This window comes from Denticeps clupeoides, chromosome 12 (assembly GCF_900700375.1).
Source record: "Denticeps clupeoides chromosome 12, fDenClu1.1, whole genome shotgun sequence".
Classification (NCBI taxonomy): Eukaryota; Metazoa; Chordata; class Actinopteri; order Clupeiformes; family Denticipitidae; genus Denticeps; species Denticeps clupeoides.
The window spans coordinates 20,682,413-20,707,257 of NC_041718.1; the positions used below are offsets into that span (position 1 = coordinate 20,682,413).

The following is a 24,845-nucleotide window of genomic DNA, read 5'->3' on the forward strand; positions in this document are numbered from 1 at the left end:
ATATACTTACCATGTTTACAGAGAATTGTTTGCTGTATATAAATATAAATATATCTTTTATAGTTATGTGCTTTGCACAATCAGAACATATATATATATATATATATATAGTGTATGTGTGTGTATAGTGTGAGTGTAGTTTGTTTGTGTGTGAGAGTGTATATATATATATATATATATAGAGAGAGAGAGAGTGTGTGTGTGTGTGTGTGTGTGTGTGATGTTTACGCCGTGACGGTTATTTATAAGTCAGGCGCATTCTCGTAGCGTGAGCGCAACTCGGGGCTCCGCCTCCGCCGTGACGTCACACAAAGTGCGGCGCGTTCAGCTCGCTGCCGCCTTTCTCTCGGTCGGTTTTTTTTTTTTAACGAAAACACATCATTTTGTCTTATTCAAACTCGACGAGTTCCAGTTCTGACGCGCCGAGGCGACTAGTTTTACTTCTTTTTCTTTTTAAACTTTGTTTTAAACTACGGCCACTTCCCGGAGTGAGACCCGAATATGGATTTCGGCTCGGTTAGCTTGCGGCTAACTCCCGAAGTGATCTGAAGCGAACCGGCGAGTCCCGGAGCCCCGCGCTGCCGCGGCTGTGGCCCGATAGTCCGTCCTCTCGCTCCTGTCGCCGAGTAGCCGGTTCCGCCTGCGAAGAACCGCGCCATGCAGCAACAGCACCAGAACCAGCCGCCGCCGCCACCGCCGCCGCAGCAGCAGCAGACCTCGGTTCCGATCCCGCAGTTCCAACTCAAGCCCTTTCCCGTCAGGAAAAACGCCATTCCCGAGGACTATCGGGTCACCAACCGAGTGCTGGGCAACGGCATCAATGGGAAGGTGCTGGAGATTTTCCACAAGAACACCGGGGAGAAGTTCGCGCTGAAGGTGGGTTCGGGGGGGTGGGGTGGTGCTCTTATTTCCAGCATGTTCGCCAACTTTATCCGCGGAAAGCGGGACGTTTTTGTCTCGCGTTCGCCCTTCCGGCGTTTCGTGTCGCCGGTCCGTCCGTTGACGAGCAGCGGGCCGCCGGCCCCAAAATTAGCAGCGCGCGTCTTCCATTACGTCACCCAGGAGTCAGTGCGCGTCTGGGATTACTTACTCACGGTTTACGCACACGTACGTACACCTGATCCAACGTAAGGCCGGACACAGGCCAGTTTCGGCTTTCTTCAGACGTTATATATATATTTGAGTGGTGGTAGTCTGGCGGGTAACACACTCAACCTATGAACCAGAAGACCCAGGTTCGAACCCCACTTACTACCATCGTGTCCCTGAGCAAGACACTTAACCCTGAGTGTCTCCAGGGGGGGACTGTCCCTGTAACAGGACGTCTCATGAATGCCGTAATGTAAATGTAAATATATATAATATATATTTCCATCTCATATGTAGCCCTTTGTCCAGACAGTAAACCGTTTCATCTGACCCCTACTCTCTGATTAGCTTTGGACATCTTAATTCCCAAACTTTAATTCACACTTTCTCATTTTGCACTTGACCAGCTGTGGCGTATGAGGTACTATATGGGATGCACATATCCGGCAGGAATATCATACGTAGGTCAGATAATTACTGGGTCAACTGTAGGGCCTGTCAAAGCCCATTGAGACATTTACATTTACAGCATTTACCAGACGCCCTTATCCAGAGCGACATACAATCAGTAGTGACAGGGACAGTCCCCCCTGGAGACACTCAGGGTTAAGTGTCTTGCTCAGGGACACGATGGTAGTAAGTGGGATTTGAACCTGGGCCTTCTGGTTCATAGGCGAGTGTGTTACCCGCTAGGCTCCTACCACCCTATACTGCTCCCTGGGCACCTGTCATGGCTGCCCACTGCTCACTCAGGGTGATTGGTTAAATGCAGAGGACAAATTTCACTGTGTGCACCGTGTGCTGTGCTGCTGTGTATCACATGTGACAATCACTTCACTTTCACATGGGGTTTGAACCTGGGTCTTCTGGGTCATAGGCGAGTGTGTTTCCCACCTCCCTACTACCACCCCCATACTGTATGTGATATTGGGCTATATAAGAAATAAATGTTGTTGTGGATCAGGTATTGGTACTAATATATTCAACCCCAGGTCCTATTACAGCTTATCGCAGTGTGTCCTCATCACACCACCTCAATCTGTCCATCCTCCCCATGAATATTTACATTTACATTTCTGGTATTTGCCAGATGCCCTTATCCAGAGCGACTTACAATCAGTAGTTACAGGGACAGTCCCCCCTGGAGACACTCTTGCTCAGTGTCTTGCTCAGGTATACGATGGTAGTAAGTGGGGTTTGAACCTGGGTCTTCTGGTTCGTAGTCTCATGTGTTGCCGTTTCAGCCCCAAATACAATTGTAGGTTGAATAGCTTAATTGTTAACTGCACTCTCCACAATTTGTACACCGTGTGCGGGATTAATTGCATCCTTTGCTCGGCGACAGCTATACTAAGATGTCAGGAGGATGGAGGCATTTCGCGCCGTATATGAGAACGCTTGGTGAAGCACGTCCAGAAACGTCCTGCCAAAGAATGCGAGGAGTTCAGCAAGACAGAAGCAGGGTCGTCTCAGTCTTTTCCCCACAATAAGAATGTTGTGGAGGTACTGGTATCGGATCTGAACCCTCTATCGGCCAATATCCGAACCGAACATCAGGTATTGGCGTCGGTATTGGTGTGTGCCAAAATGTATACTATACAGGGTGGGCCATTTATATGGATGCACCTTAATAAAATGGGAATGGTCGGTGACATTGAACACATTTTATACGTGGTCAGAAACTTGTAAATCACTCATGAAAGAATAAAGTTAAAACCAATCACACCATTGTTTTTCTTGTGAAATTACCAATAAGTTTGATGTGTCACATGACCCTCTTCCTATTGAAAAAACAACAGTTGGATCCAAGATGACCGACTTCAAAATGGCCACTATGGTCACCACCCATCTTGGAAAAGTTTGCCCCCTCACATATACTAATGTGCCCCAAACAGGACGTTAACATTCCCATTTTATTAAGGTGTAATCCATATAAATGGCCCACCCTGTACATAACAGGTCCACAAACACAGACTTCAACTGAATTTAGTTGCTCCGGCAGTTTTACTTTGGTGTTCTGTTCAGTTCTCCTATCTGTGATATTTAAAATGGATATTTTCCATTATGTTTGACTAGTTTGAGGTCAGTGTAGTTGCAGCGCTTCGATGCCAGACAAGACTCGCTGATGATACCACGCTTGGCACAGCGTTCGCGCTCATGAAGACGTGCCACCCCTGTGACACTGGCAGGCGCGGTGGCTTTAATGGGCCCTGTGCTGATGTCAGAACCCGGCGGCGCAGCTGTCATCGTGCCCCGAGCCAGGCTCTCCGGTGTCAGCGCTGGCCTTGAGCTGCGTTCGTCACCTCCTCACCGTGGCTGTTTTTAGTCTCCGGCCCCCTGTTGTTCATGTACGTCCACCGTGAAATGCGCGTCTCTCTGAGTCCAGGTTCTGCCGTCTCGACTTTTAAAACGAGCGAGTCTCATTTCGGGACCATTCTTTCAACATTTACTCTATTAACTCCTGCCATTATCGTAATGAAGTACGCCTGGACCACAAATATATAAAAATTAATTTAAAAAATCCTCTGATTGACAAGTCTGTTGACTGCATTATGTTGTTGACCTGAGACCTGGCCAGTTAAATCATCTTAAATCACCCTGGACTCATCACACCTCATCATGGCTATTTTTTTATATGTCAGCATCAGTAACGATGAAATAACTCATTATTATTATTAACACTTATAGCCTGTCAATCTGTCCATCGTCCCCATGAATATTTACATTTCTGGCGTTTGCCAGACGCCCTTGTCCAGAGCGACATCGTGTCCCTGTCACTACTGATTGTAAGTGGGGTTTGAACCTGGGTCTTTGTGGTCTTCTGGTTCGTTTCAGCCCAACTACAAGCGATTTGGTGACTCTGGACTAGCTTAGAAGATGAGCGCGGTGGCGCTTTTGATCGCGCGGTAGTCCTGGTGTTTGTGGTGGTTTGTCGCGGCCGTGCGTCGGGCCCGTTTCTCAGTGCTGGAAACGTCCTCCTCCTCTGGTACCACAGGGCGGGCCCCGGAACCGCGTCTCTCCAGGCAGACGGATGGTAGAGGATTTCCTTCCTGAGATATCTGGGGCGCAGCGGTTACTACTGACTTTGAAGATGGCGCTTCCTTAAAAAGAAGTTTGTTTTGATGAGGCTTTTGTTTGATCGGAGCTTTGAGCTGATTAAAGGGGAAATTGAGGGGTTTTTTTGGGTTTGAGATCACTGGATTGGTGTGTGAAGGAGAATTTTGTTACTGCGTATAAAGAATGTAATATAGATATTAATTCGAATGTTGTACTGGTATAATTGTACAGGAAGTACGAAATGCCAAAATAAGACGCACTTCTTACTGGTTTAGATAAAAAAAAATTAAATAATGTGCGGTTTTCACCTTCATCTTCCTGCCAATGGCCCTGAACAGCAGTGGAATGGCGAGGTCGCACTGTAGATGCGTCGTGGCCAGAGCTGTTGCATCTACCTGGGTGTTCTGGGGTCGTGGCGGTTCTCGGCGTGTTTCTTTGGTCGCGTGATCTTGTTTTTGCTTTCCCGTGCCAGCATTAGGATCAGGGGATAACACGGTTTATCAGTTTCAGTGGTTTTACAGACAGATTAAGGCCGGTTAATAAGGTTTAGGAAAAAAAAAAAAAAAAACAACTCAACACGGCTGCTCGTAGCCATGTGTTCGCTAGTCCTGTGTGTGTGCGTGGGCTGAGGGGGCATTCCAGGAGGATGTGGGCGTGTCTGTCTACACGTTGGCATGGTAACCAGAGCACCTGCCGGCTCCTGAATGAACATCTTTTAGGGAAGTGTGGTGCGCTTTTGAGCCGAATTGGTCGGATGTCATGTGTCCTGCTTATTCGGACCCCAAAAAACAAGAACTGCAGCTTCTCTGTCTTCCTCGCTCAACTCGCAGCTTCCTCATTTATGGACCGTTGCTTTAACCATGTTCCTGCTGTGCGTTTTTCTGGATGTACAACCTTGTGGTGCTTCAGTTATGTCCTAAAGCACTATTGAAATTCACTTTTTTTTATGATGTATACCTGGCTATGACAGAATGGTCTATATGATCTATACCACTCTTCCTCTAGACCGTAAATTTTACTCTATTCGACAGTGTCTAGGTGACACTTGTGCTCCAACGCTTGAGAATGTCACATGGTTTTTAGAGTTTATTTAAAATACTGCTTTTAACAAGTACAATTCATTTTGTGTTATATTTAACACAAAATGAATTGTACTTGTTAAAAGCAGTATTTTAAATCCATAGTACATAATTATTAAAGAAAAAAGTAACCAAGCAAGCGAGCCAATCAGGAGGCCTCTTTCAACCTCCGCTATCTCATCTCTGGCCAGTGCGTAGTCTGAACCGCGTAGAGGGACAGAAACTCCCTGCTGCTGCCACCAGACTCAGAGAGGAAATGAAGATAACACCACTGTGGGCTTTTTTGAAGGTAAATGTTCAAAGTGAAACTCTTGGTAGTATTCATCCAGCTTTTGTGTGTGTGTGTGCATGTGTCACTTTGGGTGAACAGACTAAATGTGGGACAGCAATTCAGAAGACACATTTTCTACTAATATTCAAGTCAAGTCAAGTCAACTTTATTGTCAATTCTGCCACATGTACAGGACATGCAGAGAATTGAAATTACGTTACTCTCTGACCCATACAAGTAACATTAAATACAAAAACAGTAACAGTAACGAATACAGAGTATAAATACAATTTAAAAAGAAAGGCACAATATACAATTTTAAAAACACCATATACAAATATTTGGCCTATATTTAATTCCTCTGAACAACCGTTAGGCCATTATACAACTAGTGTTGTCACGGTACCAAAATGTCCGTATTTGGTACCAATATCAGTGAAAATCCATGGTTCTCTGTACCGATTTCAGTACCAAAGCAGAACACAAAAAAACGCGAATTGAACAAGCTATTTTTATTAATAATTAAACAATCATGACTGAATAACTTTTCTTATTTATAAAATTAAACATTCGTATAAATGAAACAGAATATGCCATGACTGAACAATACCTTAAATAGAACAAAACCAAGGCATTCTAAACATTTGACTGATTTGAATAATTAAATAAATGACAAGCATTGACAAGAACATGTTGACCAAATTTCACTTGCTCTGTGCTCACCCAAAACCTCACTTGCCAGCTGTGTTCCTAAATTATTATTATTATTATTATTATTATTTATTTTGCTATTTCAACATATCAACGTGTTCCTGAGTCAGTCTTGAGTGTCTCTGGCTTACAATGTACCCTGCAGTACTGAAAACTAGTTCAGATGCGCAGCTTGATGCAGCAAACTCTGAAAGTTGAGGTAGTGTACCCATATTTCTTTTCCACCAGGAAAGTGGTGTGAAAAAACAGTCCGCTATTATGTCCTGTTTTAAACGTGAGCGGAATAGCAGCATTAAATAGTTAATAAAGAAGCTTTATTCTGATACTAGATTAGCCACACTTATGCTAACAATTAACTATGCGAACGGAAATGTTTATTTCAAGAGCCGCCTCGTAACTTTTTTTTTTTTTTTTTTGTACCCATTTGGTACCGAAGTACCGGGTCTTTTGATAACACTAGATACAATTGTCGCAATGTTTTTTGTGAGTAGTGGGATAGTGACAAAGACAAACACAGCACCAGCAATATACCAGCAATATAATCTAAAGATGTCGGTCCGCAAACGTTTGGAAAACGTTCAGTGGCCGCTTTGCTAACTGCTACACGTTCCACTTGCTGGAAATCTTGTGGTCGACCCCTCATGTCAAAAGGTCACCATACCCCACTGCAACCCTTCCAACAGCTGTTGCAGAGCTGTGAAGGGGGGCGGGGGATTGGGGGGGTCAGCGAATGTCCAGTAGGAAAGCCTCCCATTGCATCATGGCCGGGGGACCTCGCCATCACTTGCTTGCAGAGGACTGCAGTAAAAAAAAAGGGCCTGAACCCATGCCGTTTGGGCGGTGTGGTTTTGTTGAGGTGATCTCTACTCTCTTTAACACCATGTTGTTGGCACGAGAAAATGAGAACTTGTTCAATAGGATGTGAAAACGTAAGCTCATGGAGCGTGAACTTGTCACTACCGCTCTGTCTTTTGGAATCATCAGGGGAATTGGGAAAACGTCAATGCTAACTAAGGGTGTAATGAATCATCATTCAGCTCATGGGTGGGGCGATATATTGAATGTCCCACGTGCCATGTAGTAAATGACAGAAATATGACCACCGAGGATACACACCGAATCACACTCATGTCACGCCTCTTCTCACCTCTCTCCACTGGCTCGCATTTAAATCCCTGATGCTGCCTACAGGGCTGTAAATGGAAGGGCACCCTCGTATATCAACACACTACTAGCTACACTCCTGCACGCCCTCTCAGATCTGCAAACGAAACGAGACAAAAAATTCCCTCTTCATGGGGTCTCCGGTCCCAATCGACTGTTCTCCTTCGTTGTCCCTGGCTGGTGGAACAACTTGCCCGGCTCCATTTGACTAGCCGAGACTACTACCGCCTTTAAGAAAACCCACTTGTTCAAAAAGTATTTCACACGAATCTAACACACACACACGCACATGCGTACACACTCACAAACACATAAATAAATAGTCTAGCACCTAACAATTCCCCTGCATGTTCGGCATTATCAGGGCTCTTACTTTTGTAACTCAAAATCTATAGAAACCAATTGAGAATTGCTGGTGTCTTCCTCCTGTAAGTCGCTTTGGATAAAAGCATCTACCAAGTAAAGTATAAATCCTAAATTATCCTTAAACAAACAGCATGTACTTCACAGTCCAGGTTCGCTTCGCTCCCAGTCAAAGCAGGCAGAAAATAGCCCCGGTGCATGAGCGCGCCAGTGGGGACTCATCTGGAATTTGTCCCCTTTCGTTCTCATAAGTGTAAAGGTTGCACGACTTCCTGTCTGTGCCAAACATTGTGGATGGTGAATGGCCTTGATGACGTCATTCCCGCAAATGAATTTAAAGCTACGGGCGCGGAAACGGCGCGTCCTGCGGAAATCTCATTGTCTGACTGGCTAAAGGTGGCTGTAATTCTGCACCAAGGCTGAATTTCGGAAAGAGACTTCAGATACAGTGTTAGGGGACAAATAAGACCGATATAAAGGTAAAAACAATTTATAAATCAGTAAGATTTAGTATTGTGGTTATATTGTTATCTCTGGAATACATGTTGTTATTCTGGAATAGGTTGGCTGGGTTTTTTTTCTGTTTAATTGCTATGAGTTAAGTGCACAATCTAACCAGAGCTGAAACTAATTAAATTTAATACTGGATTAGTCTGCTCTGTGAGAGAATGAAGAACAGAGTGTTTAATAGCATAAGGACCCTTGACACAAACATGTTTGTAGCTGGTCAGTAACCAAAGACAGACAGACACACAAACGCCTTTTAGCGTACAACCCATCTGTGTTAAGAGGCTTTGCTGGTGTCGTAGGCCAGACTGTTGTTCCCTCGGGTTCTTAAGCAGAAGCAGGTGGATGATGATGCCTCCCCCACCCACTTTCCTTTGTGTGGGGCCGAAGGGGCTCTTTTTGTTGCTGGGGCGCCCTGGAAGGTGAATGGGTTACATCTGTCACCCTCAGCCCTGGCCACTCTGTTTAAAAAGGCACTGCAGCAGATGGGGTATGATTGCCTGCAGAGTCACTTTTTTTTTATTTTTTTTTATTATGTCATCGGAGGGGTGGATCGTTGACGCACACACCCATTTATCAAACCTTTTTCTCTATCAACGTCCCAGGTTTCACATTAAAAGTTATTTTAGCAGGGGAGTTAATGGTTATGGTGAGCTGCTCTCTTTTTCCTCTTTTTAGGGTTTTGAAGCCAAATTATTTAACTATGATTTTTTTTTTTTTTTTTTTTTTTAAGCGATTTCCTTATTTCTGTTGTTGCTGTTCACATACGTAATAAATACCCTTTCTTAGTGACGTCCAGTGTTGCCTGCCTTGTCCTTTTCTTTTGTTTTCCAGGGATTTTTCTTTTAAGGGAAAGTCAAACAGTTAACTGAGCTGAGCGATTTATTTACCTGCCAGTTAGAGGGGATGGTATGAAGCTTGACGTCAGTGCCATGTACCCTGAGCCGTGTGACGCAGGAGAATGTAGTCCTCTGTTTGCTCGGCCACCAACACACTGTTCACGCTGCTTTAAAGGTATAATTATTCTGTCTCTCATAAAGAACCATAAAATGGTTTACGCATATTGTTGGCCAATTAATCAAAAAGTGACACTTTCCTCACTATAACACTTCTAGTGAGTTTATAATGATTTCCATTTATTCATGGGTTATAGATTTGTGCTTTTTAATAGTTTTTATTAGTTGATTTTTAAAGCTTTAAATGTAAAACCAGATGGTGGTTGTGATAGTGTTCAAATGCTGAATGTTAATGGGTTTGAATTTCAGTTTTATGTGATTCCCGCTGCTAGTTTTACTTTCATCGATTCCCACACATTCAGTTGACTTTGGAGAATTTGGACAGTCTGCTAGAAAGTCATTTTTAAAGCAATATTATTTTTGTCTTAGTCACTGTGATTGCTATGATTGCTCGGCATTTTATTTTGCATTTTTTATTTCGCTGAGTTCCTGGAAGTGCTTTGACTGCGCTCGACGCTACCTCCACATGGGCTTGTTGCCCAAGCTTTGGCATCTGCAGGAGGCCGTGTCTCTGACGCAGAAGGCAGAGCACATCTGCTGCTGATTTGCTGCTTCAGCTCCTAAATGAGTCCGATGAGTCAGGGGACCTCGTCCTCACGACACACCAACCCGTTCTGGAGGGTGTTGACCCTCAAACAGATGCTCCCATGTTTACATGTAAATAAAATGGCATGTGTATAGGGGTTACCTTTGGGATTTTTTTTTTTTTTTTTTTTTTTTTTTTTTTTTTTTTTTCTTTTTTTACAATAAAAAATATATACCTTCCCTGTTATTAGGCATGTAAATTGGCAAGGATCTCACGATACGATATGTATCACAATTCATGGGTCACGATACGATTACATTTACATTTAAAGCTTTTGGCAGCAGCCCTTATCCATGTTACAATCGATGAAGGGATCAATTCTGGTTCATTAGGACCCCCAACTATGAATACAATCATTTTATTCACTCTGTTCTAGTTTCTATACAGAAGTCAGACAAGAAGAAGGTTACAACTTCATCTAAATATTCTCTAAAGAGGAAGGTCTTGAGCCGACGTTTGAAGGTGCTCAGTGACTGAGCTGTTCTGACCTCGAGGGGAAGTTCATTCCACCACCGAGGGGCCAAGACGGAGAAGAGTCTAGATGAGCGTCTTCCTTTTACCTTCAGAGATGGAGGGACCAGGCGAGCAGTACTGGAGGCTCGGAGTATACGAGGTGCAGTGCGAGGTGTAATAAGGGCTGTGAGGTAGGATGGTGCTACTCCATGTTTGGCTTTGTAGGCCAGCATCAGTATTTTGAATCTGATGCGTGCAGCTACTGGGAGCCAGTGGAGGGAACGTAGCAGAGGGGCGGTGTGGAGAATTTGGGAAGGTTAAAGATCAGATTATATCAGGATATATCATGATACTGTACATGTTGCGATATTCTACATTTTACTGGACATGTAAAAATATAGCTGAAATATAAGACGCTATTATCGGTCCTTCATGTTTTGCGATTTCACTCTGCCTGAAATGGCAAGCAGTACAGTGAAGTACCCAGCTTTACAGCGCCATCTACAGGAGTGGAGGTTGTAGTCACCTGGTGATTTTAATCTCTGCTGACCTCAATGTAAATCGACAGCACCACCTGGTGGACTTAAATTAGTATACAAAAAAATCTATATTTTAGTGTCGATACAATATCACCACATAAAATATCGCAATATATAGCTGTATCAATATTTTTAACACCCCTACTTGTTACAGTAAAACATGGTTTTATAGCTGATCATTCTAGAAACCTTGGTTTGTGTTCATGTTCTGCATGTTGTAAATAAGGAAGTGTTAAAGACAGCATCATTAAATATGTGCTCTGTGGAAACATCTGTGGAAGTTGATCATATTACTTTTTAATATTTATTTATTCAAATTTGTTAACGATGTATCCCATATCAACTCCTGCACTGTTTCATTACTTATTTCATTGGTGCGCTCAGGTTTTATGGAAGATCACATTTGTCTGTGTATGTTCCAACATAAGAAAAACAGACAATTCTTTAAAAGTTTGCACCTCCCGTGCTGCGGCTTATATCTTTTGTGACCTACAGTTGCTTATAGATGACTCTTATACAAATGTCTTCTGATCTTCAGAAGACTGATCTTCAACCTTCCCAAATTCTCCACACCGCCCCTCTGCTACGTTCCCTCCACTGGCTCCCAGTAGCTGCACGCATCAGGTTCAAAATACTGATGCTGGCCTACAAAGCCAAACATGGAGCAGCACCATCCTACCTCGCAGCCCTTATTACACCTCGCACTGCACCTCGTATACTCCGAGCCTCCAGTACTGCTCGCCTGGTCCCTCCATCTCTGAAGGTAAAAGGAAGACTCTCATCTAGACTCTTCTCCGTCTTGGCCCCTCGGTGGTGGAATGAACTTCCCCTCGAGGTCAGAACAGCTCAGTCACTGAGCACCTTCACACGGCAGCTCAAGACCTTCCTCTTTAGAGAATATTTAGATGAACTTGTAACCTTCTTCTTGTCTGACTTCTGTATAGAAACTAGTACAGAGTGAATAAAAAGATTGTATTCATAGTTGGGGGTCCTAGTGAACAAGAACTGATAATTTAATCCATGGTAACATGGAAGCACGTTGTAAGTCGCTCTGGATCAGGGCGTCTGCCAAATGCCTTAAATGTAAATGCATTTTCTTATGAACAGAGGAACTGTTAGGCCCCCTAGCGGCACTCTTTGTGAAAAGCATCTCTGTTTTGTTGGTCCTTAGTAGGGTTCCCAGATTGATGGTTTTGAAAATTAAATTTCCGGTGGTAGAAAATTAAGTCCTGGAAAAATGTGTTTTCTTGAAAACAATAATTTGTTTGTTTTTATTTATTTCTTTTTACATAAGCACTCGTAGACTGATGAGGAATGACATGACTAAAATCACAACGTCTCAGGGGCTTTTTGGTTTGAAAACTCTGGAATGAGCTCCTCCTGTTTGTCAGATCTTATTCCTCACTGGAAACTTGGGGTGCAAGTTGTTGACAAAAGTCAAAATTACAAATAGTAACAGATGAATTTGATGGTGCTCATGGGCAGTTCTCCACTCTGACTATATATTCAGCATAATGGATGTCTGGTCATAGCCCGAGACGAGTCTGTGAGAGCCTTTGACCCCGTTCACACACTTTATTGATTACCAATCAATCACTGATGTGAGGGCTTTTGTGGGTGACATGAAAATTGAACCAGGCTTAAGATGTGATATAGTGGATGGGAAGGTCAAATTTGTCCATAGAGATTTGAAATGATTTACAATACACAGTATCTAATTAGCCGAGAATTTCTAAACTTATTTATTTGTTTTTGTTTTTTAGTGCTACACATGCCACTGTGTCCAATATATGCTTATGAAATCACTCTTATTCCTATAGCCTGGTCTCTGTTAGATTTTTTTCAATCAGGCCAAAAAATTTAATGAAGTCTAAGTTAGTCAATTTAATTGAATTAAGGTAAAATTAATAATTTTGTATATATTAAGAAAACTTGTTTGAATTTTAATAATGATTCTGGCTGTTGCGATTAAATTAAGATGATTGTCAGATACATTTATATTTAAATAACCATACATGGAAAACGATGCACAAAAGGTACGAGACCCGAGTTACCTGCTGCTAAATCCAACAGACGCAGAAGAAAAGTGCAAGAACTGAAAAGTCCGTTAGCAGCACAGCAGTCACCTTTTACCAAGTCGTGCCAAAGAATAGCTCCTGACCATTTTACCATTAAAAGACCACAACAGAGGTGAAGAGATTTTCCACACTTTCATGTGGAAAATCAGAGCCAGGATTTAGCGTTCCTGATCGATCTTACAGAACATCTCATTGAGCTTAATTTGGAGCTGCAGGGTAAGGAGAAGCATATAATCAAGATTTATCAATTTTAATTGAAAAAAAAAAAACAATTTTTTTCCCCCCAAAAAGCAGGATGGATGTTCATCTTTCATATTAAATATAAAAAAATAATAAGTATTTTCATATTGACTGGCCTTGAGTCTCTCTTAAAACAGAAAATGTTGACAGGCTGGTTTTTATTGGCAAAAATCTGAGAACCTTGTTCACTTGTTTAAAATATAAAGTGCAATAAAAATGTGTTTTACTGAAAATAACAAATAAACATGATTAATAACCGTGATTACAATATTGATAACCATAATCGTGATGATAATTTTGGTTATAATTGCTCACTAACAAACAAAATTTCAAATTTGTGGATATCCATATACCTATAAAAGCTTTACTTTCTTCAGTGCTCCATTTTATTGGGCTTTAGCTCTTAGCCATTTTCTTTTCTAAAGCTACCGATCACTCTGCCCCATCACATGATCTCGCTACTCGACCAGCAAAGTTTAGGGGCCGGTTCAGTGCTTGTTTTACAGCATCAGCACCATTTGTTTTTTATGTGGAAAAGTGTGGCACTGGTTCCAAAATTGGGAACCAGCGCAGTGGAAAAGGGGTACTAGAGTTTTTTGAGGAAATTCACTGCAAATTTGCCATCAAATGTGTAAGCAATACGAAGCAAAGCAGTGAAATGTTGCCTTTGACCTGAAGATGGCGCCAGATCCTCACGTGTCTCAGTCAGTCTGCTCATTTGGTTCTTTTTTTTCCCCACAGTACATTTTGCTGAATTATGTTGTAGTTTAAGGCTTAATATAACTTCTGCCTTGAGTGAAATTAAAATGTCAGATGCTTGATCCACAGTGGATGAAGTATCTCCATTTCCCCCTGTCCTCTGCATCTTTGTCTTCCTCACCAACCATCTGCATGTACCTTTCTCACCCCATCCATAATCCTCCTATTAGGTCCTCAGCATCCTACTTCTAACAGCGTTTCTCCTTTTGTATGTTAACTTTTTGCTAACTTTTCCTCTAATGCACTGAATCTTAATCCTATCCATTCTTGTTGTATGGATTAACCGTTTTGACAAGTAACCGTGGTGTGAAATCACGATTAATCCACAGTCAAGACTTCTCCAACATCTCTCTCTCTCTCTCATATATATATATATATATATATATATATATATATATATACACACACACACACACACACACACACACACACACACACACACACACATATATATATATATATATATATGTATGTATGTATATATGTATATGCACAGACACAGTGAAACACTCACAAAACACCCCAAACAGATCATGGCAGAAGGACAATGAGAGACAACCAACGATGGAACTACTCCCATTGAAGCACTTGAAGTCTCCTGTGTGTTAATGTTTTGGAACAAAAGATGCTAAAGAAGAAATCCAGGACCACTGGTCACCCATTTCCAGAGCTTGCAGAAAAATGTTGCAGCCAGGGGGGGGTCCAGATTCTACGCGGGCAACGGGGAAGTGCTAAAGATGCCACAATTTGCCACTTAAGACGCACGTTTTCTAAAATATATATTTATACAATAGAACGTCATAAGTTTTTTTTTTTTTTTTAATGCCGTTGTCTCCAGCCCATATAACATCTCTCGGGCTGGTACCTGGCTGCCACAATTCACTCTTGCCACTCTTCTCCACTCATTCCCATTGCTCTGGACTTCTTCTTCACAAGCTCTACTTCCTGTAACCTGACCATCCTGCTGTCTCCTCTCATTCTGTCTTTGCCGTACTGACCTTCATTCCTCTTTTCTCTGGAGCGTGTTTCCACCTCTCCAGATACTTGAGATAAATCTTTACAAACATTTTTACAAACATGTAAAGATACATTTTTGGGGAGAAGCATAGAGTGTCCTCATTTAAGTTTGGTTCAATTTAGCCTTCTGACCAGTGGACAATTTTAAGTTTTATTCATTTTTTTGTCACTCAGATGTTGCAGGACTGCCCTAAAGCCAGACGTGAACTGGAGCTGCACTGGCGGGCGTCGGCCTGCGCACACGTCGTCCGCATTGTGGACGTCTACGAGAACCTCTATCAGGGCACGAAGTGCCTCCTCATCGTTATGGAGTGGTGAGTTACCTGCCATCAAATCCACACACACTTTTCACCTTTGAGAATTAGTGCTGCCACAAATGATTATTCTGATAACTGTAAGTTTTGAAAACTGCGGTTCACAAGTTGTACAATTTTGAGTATATTTACGTATTATTTACTCCTGCAATATTATTGTAGCTACGTTTGTGCTGAAAACAAAAATGTGAACCACCTTGGACTCCAAATATGTTAAGTTTATTAAGTTCACGCAAATGTCAGAGCATTTCACAATCACCAGAATTCCTCAGTGTACCATAAGACTTCAGAGGGTTAAAGTATTTTGTGCTCAATGCTCACAACTATATTCAACTTTACATCACTCTGTACTGTATAAAGTCTCTACACAAGACTCTTGTTCATAGCCAGGAAAGTTAGATTAGACTAAACATTCATTGTAGGGAAGGGTGATATCGCAAAAAAAATTATCACGATATACATTCCCATATTGAAGGATACGATTTTTATATATTTTTTTCTGATATTGTCTGCCCATCCTCTGCTCCATTTTAGCCATTTTGCTCTTTGCTAACTTTGCCTTGTGATGAACACTTCCATGTTTCAGCATCATTTTTATTGTGATTGAGAAAAATGCCCAAGGCTGATAACAGAGATCGAGCCAAATTTTCATTCTGATCATCAACCAAGAACATGTAATGAAGGGCCCAGCCCTTAATTAGCCTCCTGCTTTTATTGCATTACAGTAATAATAAATCAATAGACAATAATAAAGTGCTTAGAGTGTGCAGAGTAATCAGTAAAATACTGTTTACATCAGACTTAGGCTTCATTTATACACAGTGACTGATGTGTTTTATGAATACAAGCTGAAGTGCTTTTTCCTAATATTTTCTTCCTAATAAATACTAGTAAGATGTATTGACATCTGTAGGTGGCTTTAGTGGGAATCGTGCTACAGCTCTGACTGATGGTAAAAAGTCCCTGCTGTGCCCCCACTTGGAACCCCAGCTAGGTGTTATCACGTGGAGGTCTTTACTTCCCTTTACTATTCTGATGAAATCATGTCATTTTCTTTCACTATTTGTTGGGTACAACCCCCTTTTTTTTGTTTATGATTCTGGTTCTATTCATTACACACACTCTTGTCATTTCTGATAAGCACAAAGTCATCTTTTATGTGTAGGTTGTGTGAAGCCTATTTTTATGCAGAAGCTCACTGTGACCTTGTGCCAAGTCAGATGCTATTTCACAGTGTAAACGGATAGTGACGTTGTTCACTAACGATGATGTTGTGAGTTTCCATTATGTGTGATAATTTGCACGTTTGTAAATTTTGTAATTTCAGTTATTAATTCAAAGAAATAGCTAGTACTTGGCCTTCCTGTATTATATGTAATAACTTTACAGCTAAATTTGTCTTGTCAAGAATTGCCCATTAATATTATAAGGCTTTAAAATCTTTTAAATAGCCATCCCCAGATTTTCAACCGGAGCAGAACCTTCCACTTTTGTCTCATGAGTATTCCATTGTACAATTTGAGCCATGTTTGAGTTCATCTTATTCCTTTTACTTTTCAAAAGTGTGGTACTGTGTGTATGGCAGGGTTCTAACGGCCTCTCTGCCGGCACAATATGTCAGGCTGTCATTATGAAAAATACCAAAAGTGGATTAATAGTAATTGTTGCCTCCCTTTTTAATTTAAGCTTTTCAGGATTGACTATTTTAGTTTATCAATATTTAGATTTTTTTTCCCTCAAATTTGCAGTAGTTGAAAAGTCATGGAAATTGTATTGTAAAAATGTTTAAGAACCCTGGTATGGTTTTCATCTGCTTGCACAGTTGAACAGTGCACAACCGCTCCCATGATCTGATAAAATCCCCATTTGAAAGCAAATTGTCTTTGCCTTTCTAGGAATCAAATGATCAGTTTGTTCAAAGAAATTTCTTGCTCTTCCAGACCTCAATCTGACCTCCAGTGTTCCTGTTAGCTGCGTGTTCTAAATCAAATGAAGAACTGAGGAAGCAACTGCCTGAAAGCGCTTTGTCATCTGTAACCTTTTCCTGCTTTGGGATTTATTCTATAGTTTAGAATGCTTGGGAGTACGTGGTTATTGATTTTTGTCTAACCGTTCACGAACATGTGCATGCCACTGTGCTTGGGGATTATGAGCATTGGCTTGTCACACTTGGTTTTCCTGGAGAGCTGTGCCTGCTTCTCTTGGAATCACAGTATCGCAGAGTCGCTCAGAATTGCGTTTTAAAGGTCTCCGTTTATTAAGCAGAGGTTCTTCTCTGAAAGAAGCTCTCTTGACTGATTTATTTCTCAAACCAATATGAGTTTAGGTTTGTTTAAGGAAGGTTTGTGACATCAGACATAATATCTCATTGACCCGAAACCTCAGTAAAAATAAATAGTATCTAATGTTCCATTGTTCCAATTTTTGTTATTTTCAAGCACTAACCAGTCAGCTTTCATGCCCATATGAGTGCTAAATTGTGATGCTTATTTACAGGAAATGGTGTGTTTTACACTTTCGTTTTGTTGAGTTGTAGCAAAGGACAACAGGCTGTTCAGTTTCAGTAGCATTTGTAAGTAAGTTCTTGTTTCCTCTGGAAAAAAAAGAAATGAAGGGATGCTTTGATATTATGGCTAATTTTCTGCGGTCAGATGAGCAGAGACTTTATTCACAGACCTGTAGCAGTTCTAGCCCGTGGTCTATAGGGTTGAGCAAAAACAATCTTGCGTTACCAGAAATCGGACAATACCACTCCATAGCTGGCACATGACACCACACAGGAAATGCGTTCTCATCAGAACTTATTAACGGTCTGAGGTGGAAACTAAACGTACGAATGCTGTAAACGGTACAGTTTATGACTTTTCTTTTCACACCTTCACTTGTGATAGCGATATAGGAATGGGCTTTCATCAGCAGAATGTAAATGTACTCTCACCCTTTAGCACTGAATTAGCATACAGTCATCCGCCATAATTTCCCCCCCAAGGGAAGGGACACGGGTGTGTTTCTTTTTTTTGGTGTCTACCATCCCTATTGTAACCGTATCTGGTAGACGGCAAAGCCGTTATGTTGTGAGCTTCTGCCTACAAGGATCAGATTTGTTTTTCCATCCCACAGAATCTTGATCATGAGGACAATTGAGCCCCGTGTCACATTCCTCGAGCTATCACTGAACAGCATGGATGCCAGGTCAGGCTGAAAAAGGCCACCGTGAAGAAAGGGTTCATGGGGTCTACAACAAACTTTAAGCAGGTCCTATATGCCAAAGTCAGTTCCACACATATGCAGGACCCTGTAGAAAGTTGGTCCTGCGTCCTGAAGTAGCTCTTTCCCAGGTAAACATGACCTTCTGTCTAAACCGCTTTGGTCATCCATGACCCCTACCAGTTGTAACCTAGCAGGTAACACACTCTCCTATGAACCAGAAGACCCAGGTTCAAACCCCACTTACTACCACCGTGTCCCTGAGCAAGACACTTAACCCTGAGTATCTCCGGGGGGGGGGGGGGGGCTGTCCCTGTAACTACTGACAGGGGCAGTCTCTCTGGATTTACTCTGGTAAATGTAAATAAATGTACCAGTTCACCGGATCTTCTTCCTTTTACCACTTTTGGTCTGTACCTGGACTTGCCTGCCCAATTATCTAGCATCAATTTACTCCTTGTCAGCCACTCAAATCTTTGCACTTCAGCTTCACAAATATCCTGTCTGTGGTTTTAATGTCTTGAGAAATGACTATAGGGCAAGTCTCGCTCACCCTTATAATGCTCTATGCGATCACATGCTCTTGATTTCATTTCTGACGGCTCTAGCCTCTCCTGTGAGAGGTGGACTGGAAGTGCAGCACTTACTGAGACTGAAAGCAGTAAAACGTGCTGTGGTTTCTGGCCTGCTTCTACTCGTCGCTTGGCCCCAGCCTCTGAGCATTCAGCCCGGAGCTCCGCTGGTTTGGTGATGAGATCTGAAACTTTGCGAAATTTTCGGATGGAGGCAGGGGGAAAACGAAACCGGCTATGCAGCATGTGTAAAGCATCTGGCCAGCTACACACGGCGCCTATTAAGTCATTTGTTTACCGAAAATCTGCCAAGTTTTCAGTTTTGTGGTGTCAGCAATGTTGCATGACTAAATGTTCAGCTTATCTGCAGTGTCTGCAAATGTGCGTCCTAGACGCACTGCCTGTAAATGTGACTTAGCAACTGGACATCGAATTGCTCTTCTCCTCCCATGGTGTGAATTCCACCCTGTGATTTGCAGGTAATTCCCACATCTGTAGCAGTGATAATGCAAGATACATTTACACGGTACCAAAACAGCATGTTCTTTATGTCCTGCAACGGTCACTTGCGTGTGTGTACGTTGCAAAGCATTGAAGCATGATTTTTTCCGATAGGAAACCCAGCGGTGGGAACACCTCATGGTGCGTTCGGTCTGTAAATGTAAATGAAAGCGGCTTGATTTTATTGCAGTCATTGTGGTTTTATAAATTAATTTATTCCAATTGTGATTTTTAGTTCAGCGCAAACATGAACTGGGCTCCCAAGTCTGCGCTACCCGAATAGGATGTGGAATGGAGGTATTTCAGGAAGACTCATGGACAGAGCTGTGTGCTTGTGGGTTTTGCTTGTACATAACGCTGTTGCAGTCTAGTTCAGGCTTTATAGCAAATAATCTATGGTCTATGCCTGACTACATTTCTTTCTTAAATCTTGACATTCTGATAAGGTCATCAGTACGTGTAGATTGTTGATCTGTTTACGTGGAGCAATTGTCATATGCACAGGTTGTGCACCAAATGCTACTTTACTTTACTTGGCAGATGCTTTTATCCAAAGCAACTTACAAGAGGGAGACTATTCTCATTCACTTTCCATAGAGTTACAAAACTATGAGCCCCGATAAGGCCAAACTGAATAGAACATGCAGGGAATTGTTAGACTAAATTGTTAGGGAAGTGCTAGACTAAATTATTTATTTATTTATTTTTGCCGTGCGTGTGTGTGTGTGTGTGTGTGTATTAGACTTGTGTGAAATACTTTTTGAACAAGTGGGTTTTCAACTGCTTCTTAAAGGTGGTGGTAGTCTCAGCTAGTCGAAAGGAGCTGGGCAAGTTGTTCCACCAGCCAGGGACAACAAAGGAGTACAGAGTCGATTGGGATCGGAGGGAATTTTCAGTCTCATTTCATTTGCAGATCTGAGAGGGCGTGCAGGAGTGTAGCTAGTAGTGTGTTGGTGTAAGAGGGTGCACTTCTATTTACAGCCCTGTAGGCATCAAGGATTTAAACTCAATGTGAGCAGCTACCGGGAGCCAGTGGAGAGAGGTGAGAAGAGGCAGGACGTGGGTGTGTTTTGGCTGATTGAAGATGAGGCTGCCACGTTTTGGATCATCTGGAGTGGTTTTATGGTGACTGCAGTTACAATAGTCCAGTTTAGAGGTGACTGCTGCCTGGACGAGGAGCTGCGTAGCCTGTTGTGAAAGAAAAGGCCTAATCTTGCGAGAGTGAGAGCTGCTTCTGGTGGGAGGGTTCCAGAATATAGTATTTAAAATCCTTATCTGTGCATGATGTGAAACACCATATGACCGTACGTCTTTGCATGTGTTTGTAGCATGGATGGTGGTGAGCTCTTCAGTCGAATACAGGACCGAGGGGACCAAGCCTTTACAGAAAGAGGTATGGCCCCAACTCACAACGTCCTTTTAGTTTATTTGTCTGTTCATTCATTCATTCTTTCATTCAGTTGTATCCATGTAACCCATTCTTGTTTTCCAGAGGCCTCAAATATCATGAAAAGTATTGGAGAGGCCATTCAATTCCTCCATGCCATCAACATCGCGCACAGAGATGTCAAGGTATATCTGACTGCATCAGGCATGTCGGTGGCCATAAAGGATTATTTCGCCTTCTAGAAAATATACAAAGCATAATGTATTTTGTGCATGTTTCCTTCTGTCACGTGGTGCAGCCAGAGAACCTACTCTTCACCTCCAAAAGACCCAATGCAGTATTGAAGTTGACCGACTTCGGCTTTGCCAAAGAAACCACAACACACAATTCCCTGAACACCCCCTGTTACACTCCATATTACGTGGGTAAGGATGACCTTTTTTTAATTTGGTCTTCATCACCTTCGGCCGTATGAGCCTCTCACTCATACCGTGTCTTTCTCTTATCCAGCCCCAGAGGTTCTTGGTCCAGAAAAATATGACAAATCCTGTGACATGTGGTCCTTGGGGGTCATCATGTATATTCTGTGAGTAGGACACTCTTGACTGGCTTTGATCTTGATCACCATGCGGCTGATTGTGCATGAATGGTGTTGTTTCTGGTAGGCTGTGTGGGTACCCTCCTTTTTATTCGAACCACGGCCTGGCCATCTCGCCCGGGATGAAGAAGCGCATTCGCATGGGCCAGTATGAGTTTCCAAACCCAGAGTGGTCAGAAGTGTCTGAGCAAGGTAACATTCCGCACTTGCTATTTGTCCAGCTACTAGTAGGAATTCTGGGGATGCACTCCGTTCATTAAAATTGGTTCACCTTTAAGGGTTAGTGATGTTTTTAATATTATTCTTCTTTTTTTTTTTTTTTTTTTTTTAGCCAAGCAGCTTATTCGAACTTTGCTCAAAACGGAGCCAACTCAGAGGATGGCTATCACAGAGTTTATGAACCATCCCTGGATCAACGTTAGTGCACACACCATATCTCCTGTTTAATGTAGTGTACACAGTTGTTATCTGCACTTTGTTATAATGTTCTGTTCTGTCCCCCACAGTCAATGGAAGTGCCCCAGACACCCCTTCATACCAGCCGAGTCCTGATGGAGGAGAAGGACGCGTGGGAAGAAGTGAAGGTCAGCCAGCGTCTCTGCAGTCAGCCCAGCACATCCTCTCCATGCCGTTCACGGTGATGACTGACTTTGCTTTTTTTTGTCTGTCTTTTTCCTTCAGGAGGAGATGACCAGTGCCCTGGCCTCCATGAGGGTGGACTATGATCAGATTAAAATTAAGACCATAGAAGACTCTTCTAACCCACTCCTGAAGAAGAGGAGGATGAAGGCAAACAACAATATGGCATCTGATGCTCAGAAACCTGCCCACTGAGAGAGAGAGAGACCATCAGAAATCCACATATACATACATACACACACACACACACACATGCTGCAAAACACACACACTTGTTTTAAAAGGAAGCAATAATGAGTAGAGAAAGTGTTTTTCCCTACAGTTTTACCTAATCAGCCACACTCATGATTATGGTGTATGCAGGAAAAAAGGGAATGAATTTACGTACTGTGTCTTGTCTAGTTTCCTCTTTCACTTTTATAGCTATGTTGCTGGCTACCAAAGGGCGGTATGAACGCTTTTCTTTTTTTTTTTTTTTTTTTTTTTTTTGTCTCTTTGTCTGTTTTAAAGCCATTGGTACTTGTGTACTTTATTGCTGGGTTTTCTGTTTCAGACTCAATCCATCCAGTCCCTTCCAAACAATTTGTTTTGCCCTGTGGGATTTGTGAGGGTTAGAGAGCAACAGTAACTGACCCTGCAGGTTTGAATGAACTTTACATACGACTTGTTGAATGTAGCTGCATTCTCGTTTCTGTTGAGCGTCTCTCCTCATTACCCTTTTTCCTGTTCTGACTCTGAGCTTAAAGTTCTGTTATTAGTGGCCTGTGCCTCTAGAAGTGTTTTAACTGGCAGTTGGTTCTGGGGCAGCGATGATTAAGAACCCAACAGCCTCCCTCACATGCTCTTTTCATTTTTCTTTTATTGTTATTATTATTTTACATTTTTGCCTTTTAATCCCATGTACCAATAATGCTCCATGTTGCGCCTTGTCCTTACTATGCATATGTGTCCAGGGTTTTTGTATAGCTCCTCTCAAATGTGCCAAAAAGTTTTTGCTGCTGCCATGGCTAATGAATGACAGCATTTAATGACTTGATATTTTCCAGTGATATTTTCCACCCACCAACACAGATGCCACCATGGATTTCGTTGTTTAAAAGTAAAAGGCAGTGCAACTGGGCAGAGGAGAATTGAACTGAACCAGTATTTTTTAATTATTATTATATTACGGCATATTTTCTCCCTTCAGGAACCTTGTATGTCTCAACAAGTGAGGAAGGATACACTTGTGTGTCTGTGTGTGTGTGCATTTGTTCAACTGCTGTACCGTAGGACTAGGTCTGCTTCAACTTTGAATTAAAACACAAAAAAAAAAAAGATTCTTTCACACCCTGGTGGAATCTGCATTTTCTGATTTGACAGCACAGTTTCTGTAAAGTCAGCATCAGCTGTGTGTGTGTGTGTGTTTGGTGGACATCTCGACTCTGCCTTGCCATCATTTAGCTGGTAGAAAAAAAATGTACAAACACGATTTCACACTTGAACCAACTGCCGACTTCCTATCAGTGTTTGATAACAGATCTGAAGATCCCCACACAGTTACGAACCACAACTTGCCCGGGAAGGAAAGCAGGCCCCAAGTGGCATGTGCAGCATTTGTTTGCTTTGAGGGCACTGAGGTGATAATGATGATTATGATGATGATTTATGGCTGGTAAATGCTGATTCACATTCATCGGGGGAGGTCCCTTCTTGGCACCCACCTCAGTTCCCATTCTGAGTTCATTCCCCCCCGGTTTCATTCAGCTCACCTTTCATCGCATTTCACTGATTCATTCACGGAGAGAAACTCTTATTGAAATTAATGCACCTGTCGATTCGAAATGAGTCCTGCGGTCGGAATCAGAAAAACACCCTGGCCCACTTCTATGAAATAAATATTTCAATTTAGTTTTTGTCACCCATACGTTTCATGCAGTAGATCACTGTGAGCACTTTACAGAAATTCTATCCTTGCCAGTTAGAAAATGTGTTCCTGAATTGTGAACAACACGGCATGACCACCATCGTATAACTCGTCTATTTTTTAAAATTAAGCCTTTCATAATGAGGTCATTTGTCTGCTGCTCATTCAGTCACTGGTTCTGTTGGCAGATGTTTGGTGCAAGGTTGGGAAGTCTGACGTGAGATTACACCGACTGGAGGCTAACAGCCCCGAACAGACACGAAACTGCGGCATGTTCGTCTGCATCTGCAACATTCTGCTCATGACTCACATAGAAACTTGATACTCAAACTCCTATTTCGAGTTCGGGCTTTTGGTATCAGGAACCATTTAATGCACCGGTTCATTCACAGTCGCTCGAATTCCATGACCAAAAACTGTACCAACAGGTGAATAAAAATCATGACTGGTTTAATATAAATATCAAGTATTGTTAATACATTAAAAAGCACCTTTTATGCAAACTGAAACAGTATGAAACCTACCTTGTCCTGCCATTCGTTGTTTATCCATGTCCGTCCCTGCCTGATTCTGGGGGGCAGAGACGTCAGACAATCTCAGGCACCCTCGCGGAGATGCCTACACCCCGCATACTGCACTTTCAGCCTCTGGTCTGCTTAGGAAAATGTTGATAGTCACGTGATTTCTTTTGTTCAATCACAGCGTGATCGAGACCTCTGAGGTGATGAACTGAAGGACCCAATCAGGCGTCGTTCGCCACACCTCTGCGCTCTCATGCATGGCAGGCTCCTT

The 24,845-nt window shown here is 42.3% G+C and overlaps 1 protein-coding gene across 1 annotated transcript; it reads left to right on the top strand.

Moving 5' to 3' along the window:
- The first annotated feature begins 303 nt into the window (after positions 1–303).
- mapkapk2a (MAPK activated protein kinase 2a) lies at positions 304–23,474 on the top strand. The gene is made up of 10 exons (XM_028997515.1): positions 304–876; positions 15,104–15,243; positions 20,852–20,916; positions 21,016–21,095; positions 21,209–21,335; positions 21,421–21,496; positions 21,576–21,700; positions 21,840–21,925; positions 22,015–22,092; positions 22,190–23,474. The coding sequence occupies exons 1-10, from the start codon at positions 658–660 to the stop codon at positions 22,340–22,342; spliced, it is 1,149 nt and encodes a 382-aa protein (XP_028853348.1). The 5' UTR covers positions 304–657; the 3' UTR covers positions 22,343–23,474.
- Positions 23,475–24,845: the final 1,371 nt, after the last annotated feature.

Coding starts and splice junctions, on each gene's coding strand:
- mapkapk2a (XM_028997515.1), top strand. CDS start 658: ATGCAGCAACAGCACCAGAACCAGCCGCCGCCGCCACCGCCGCCGCAG. Junction 15,244..20,851: donor CTCCTCATCGTTATGGAGTG/GTGAGTTACCTG, acceptor ATGTGTTTGTAG/CATGGATGGTGGTGAGCTCT. Junction 21,701..21,839: donor GTCAGAAGTGTCTGAGCAAG/GTAACATTCCGC, acceptor TTTTTTTTTTAG/CCAAGCAGCTTATTCGAACT.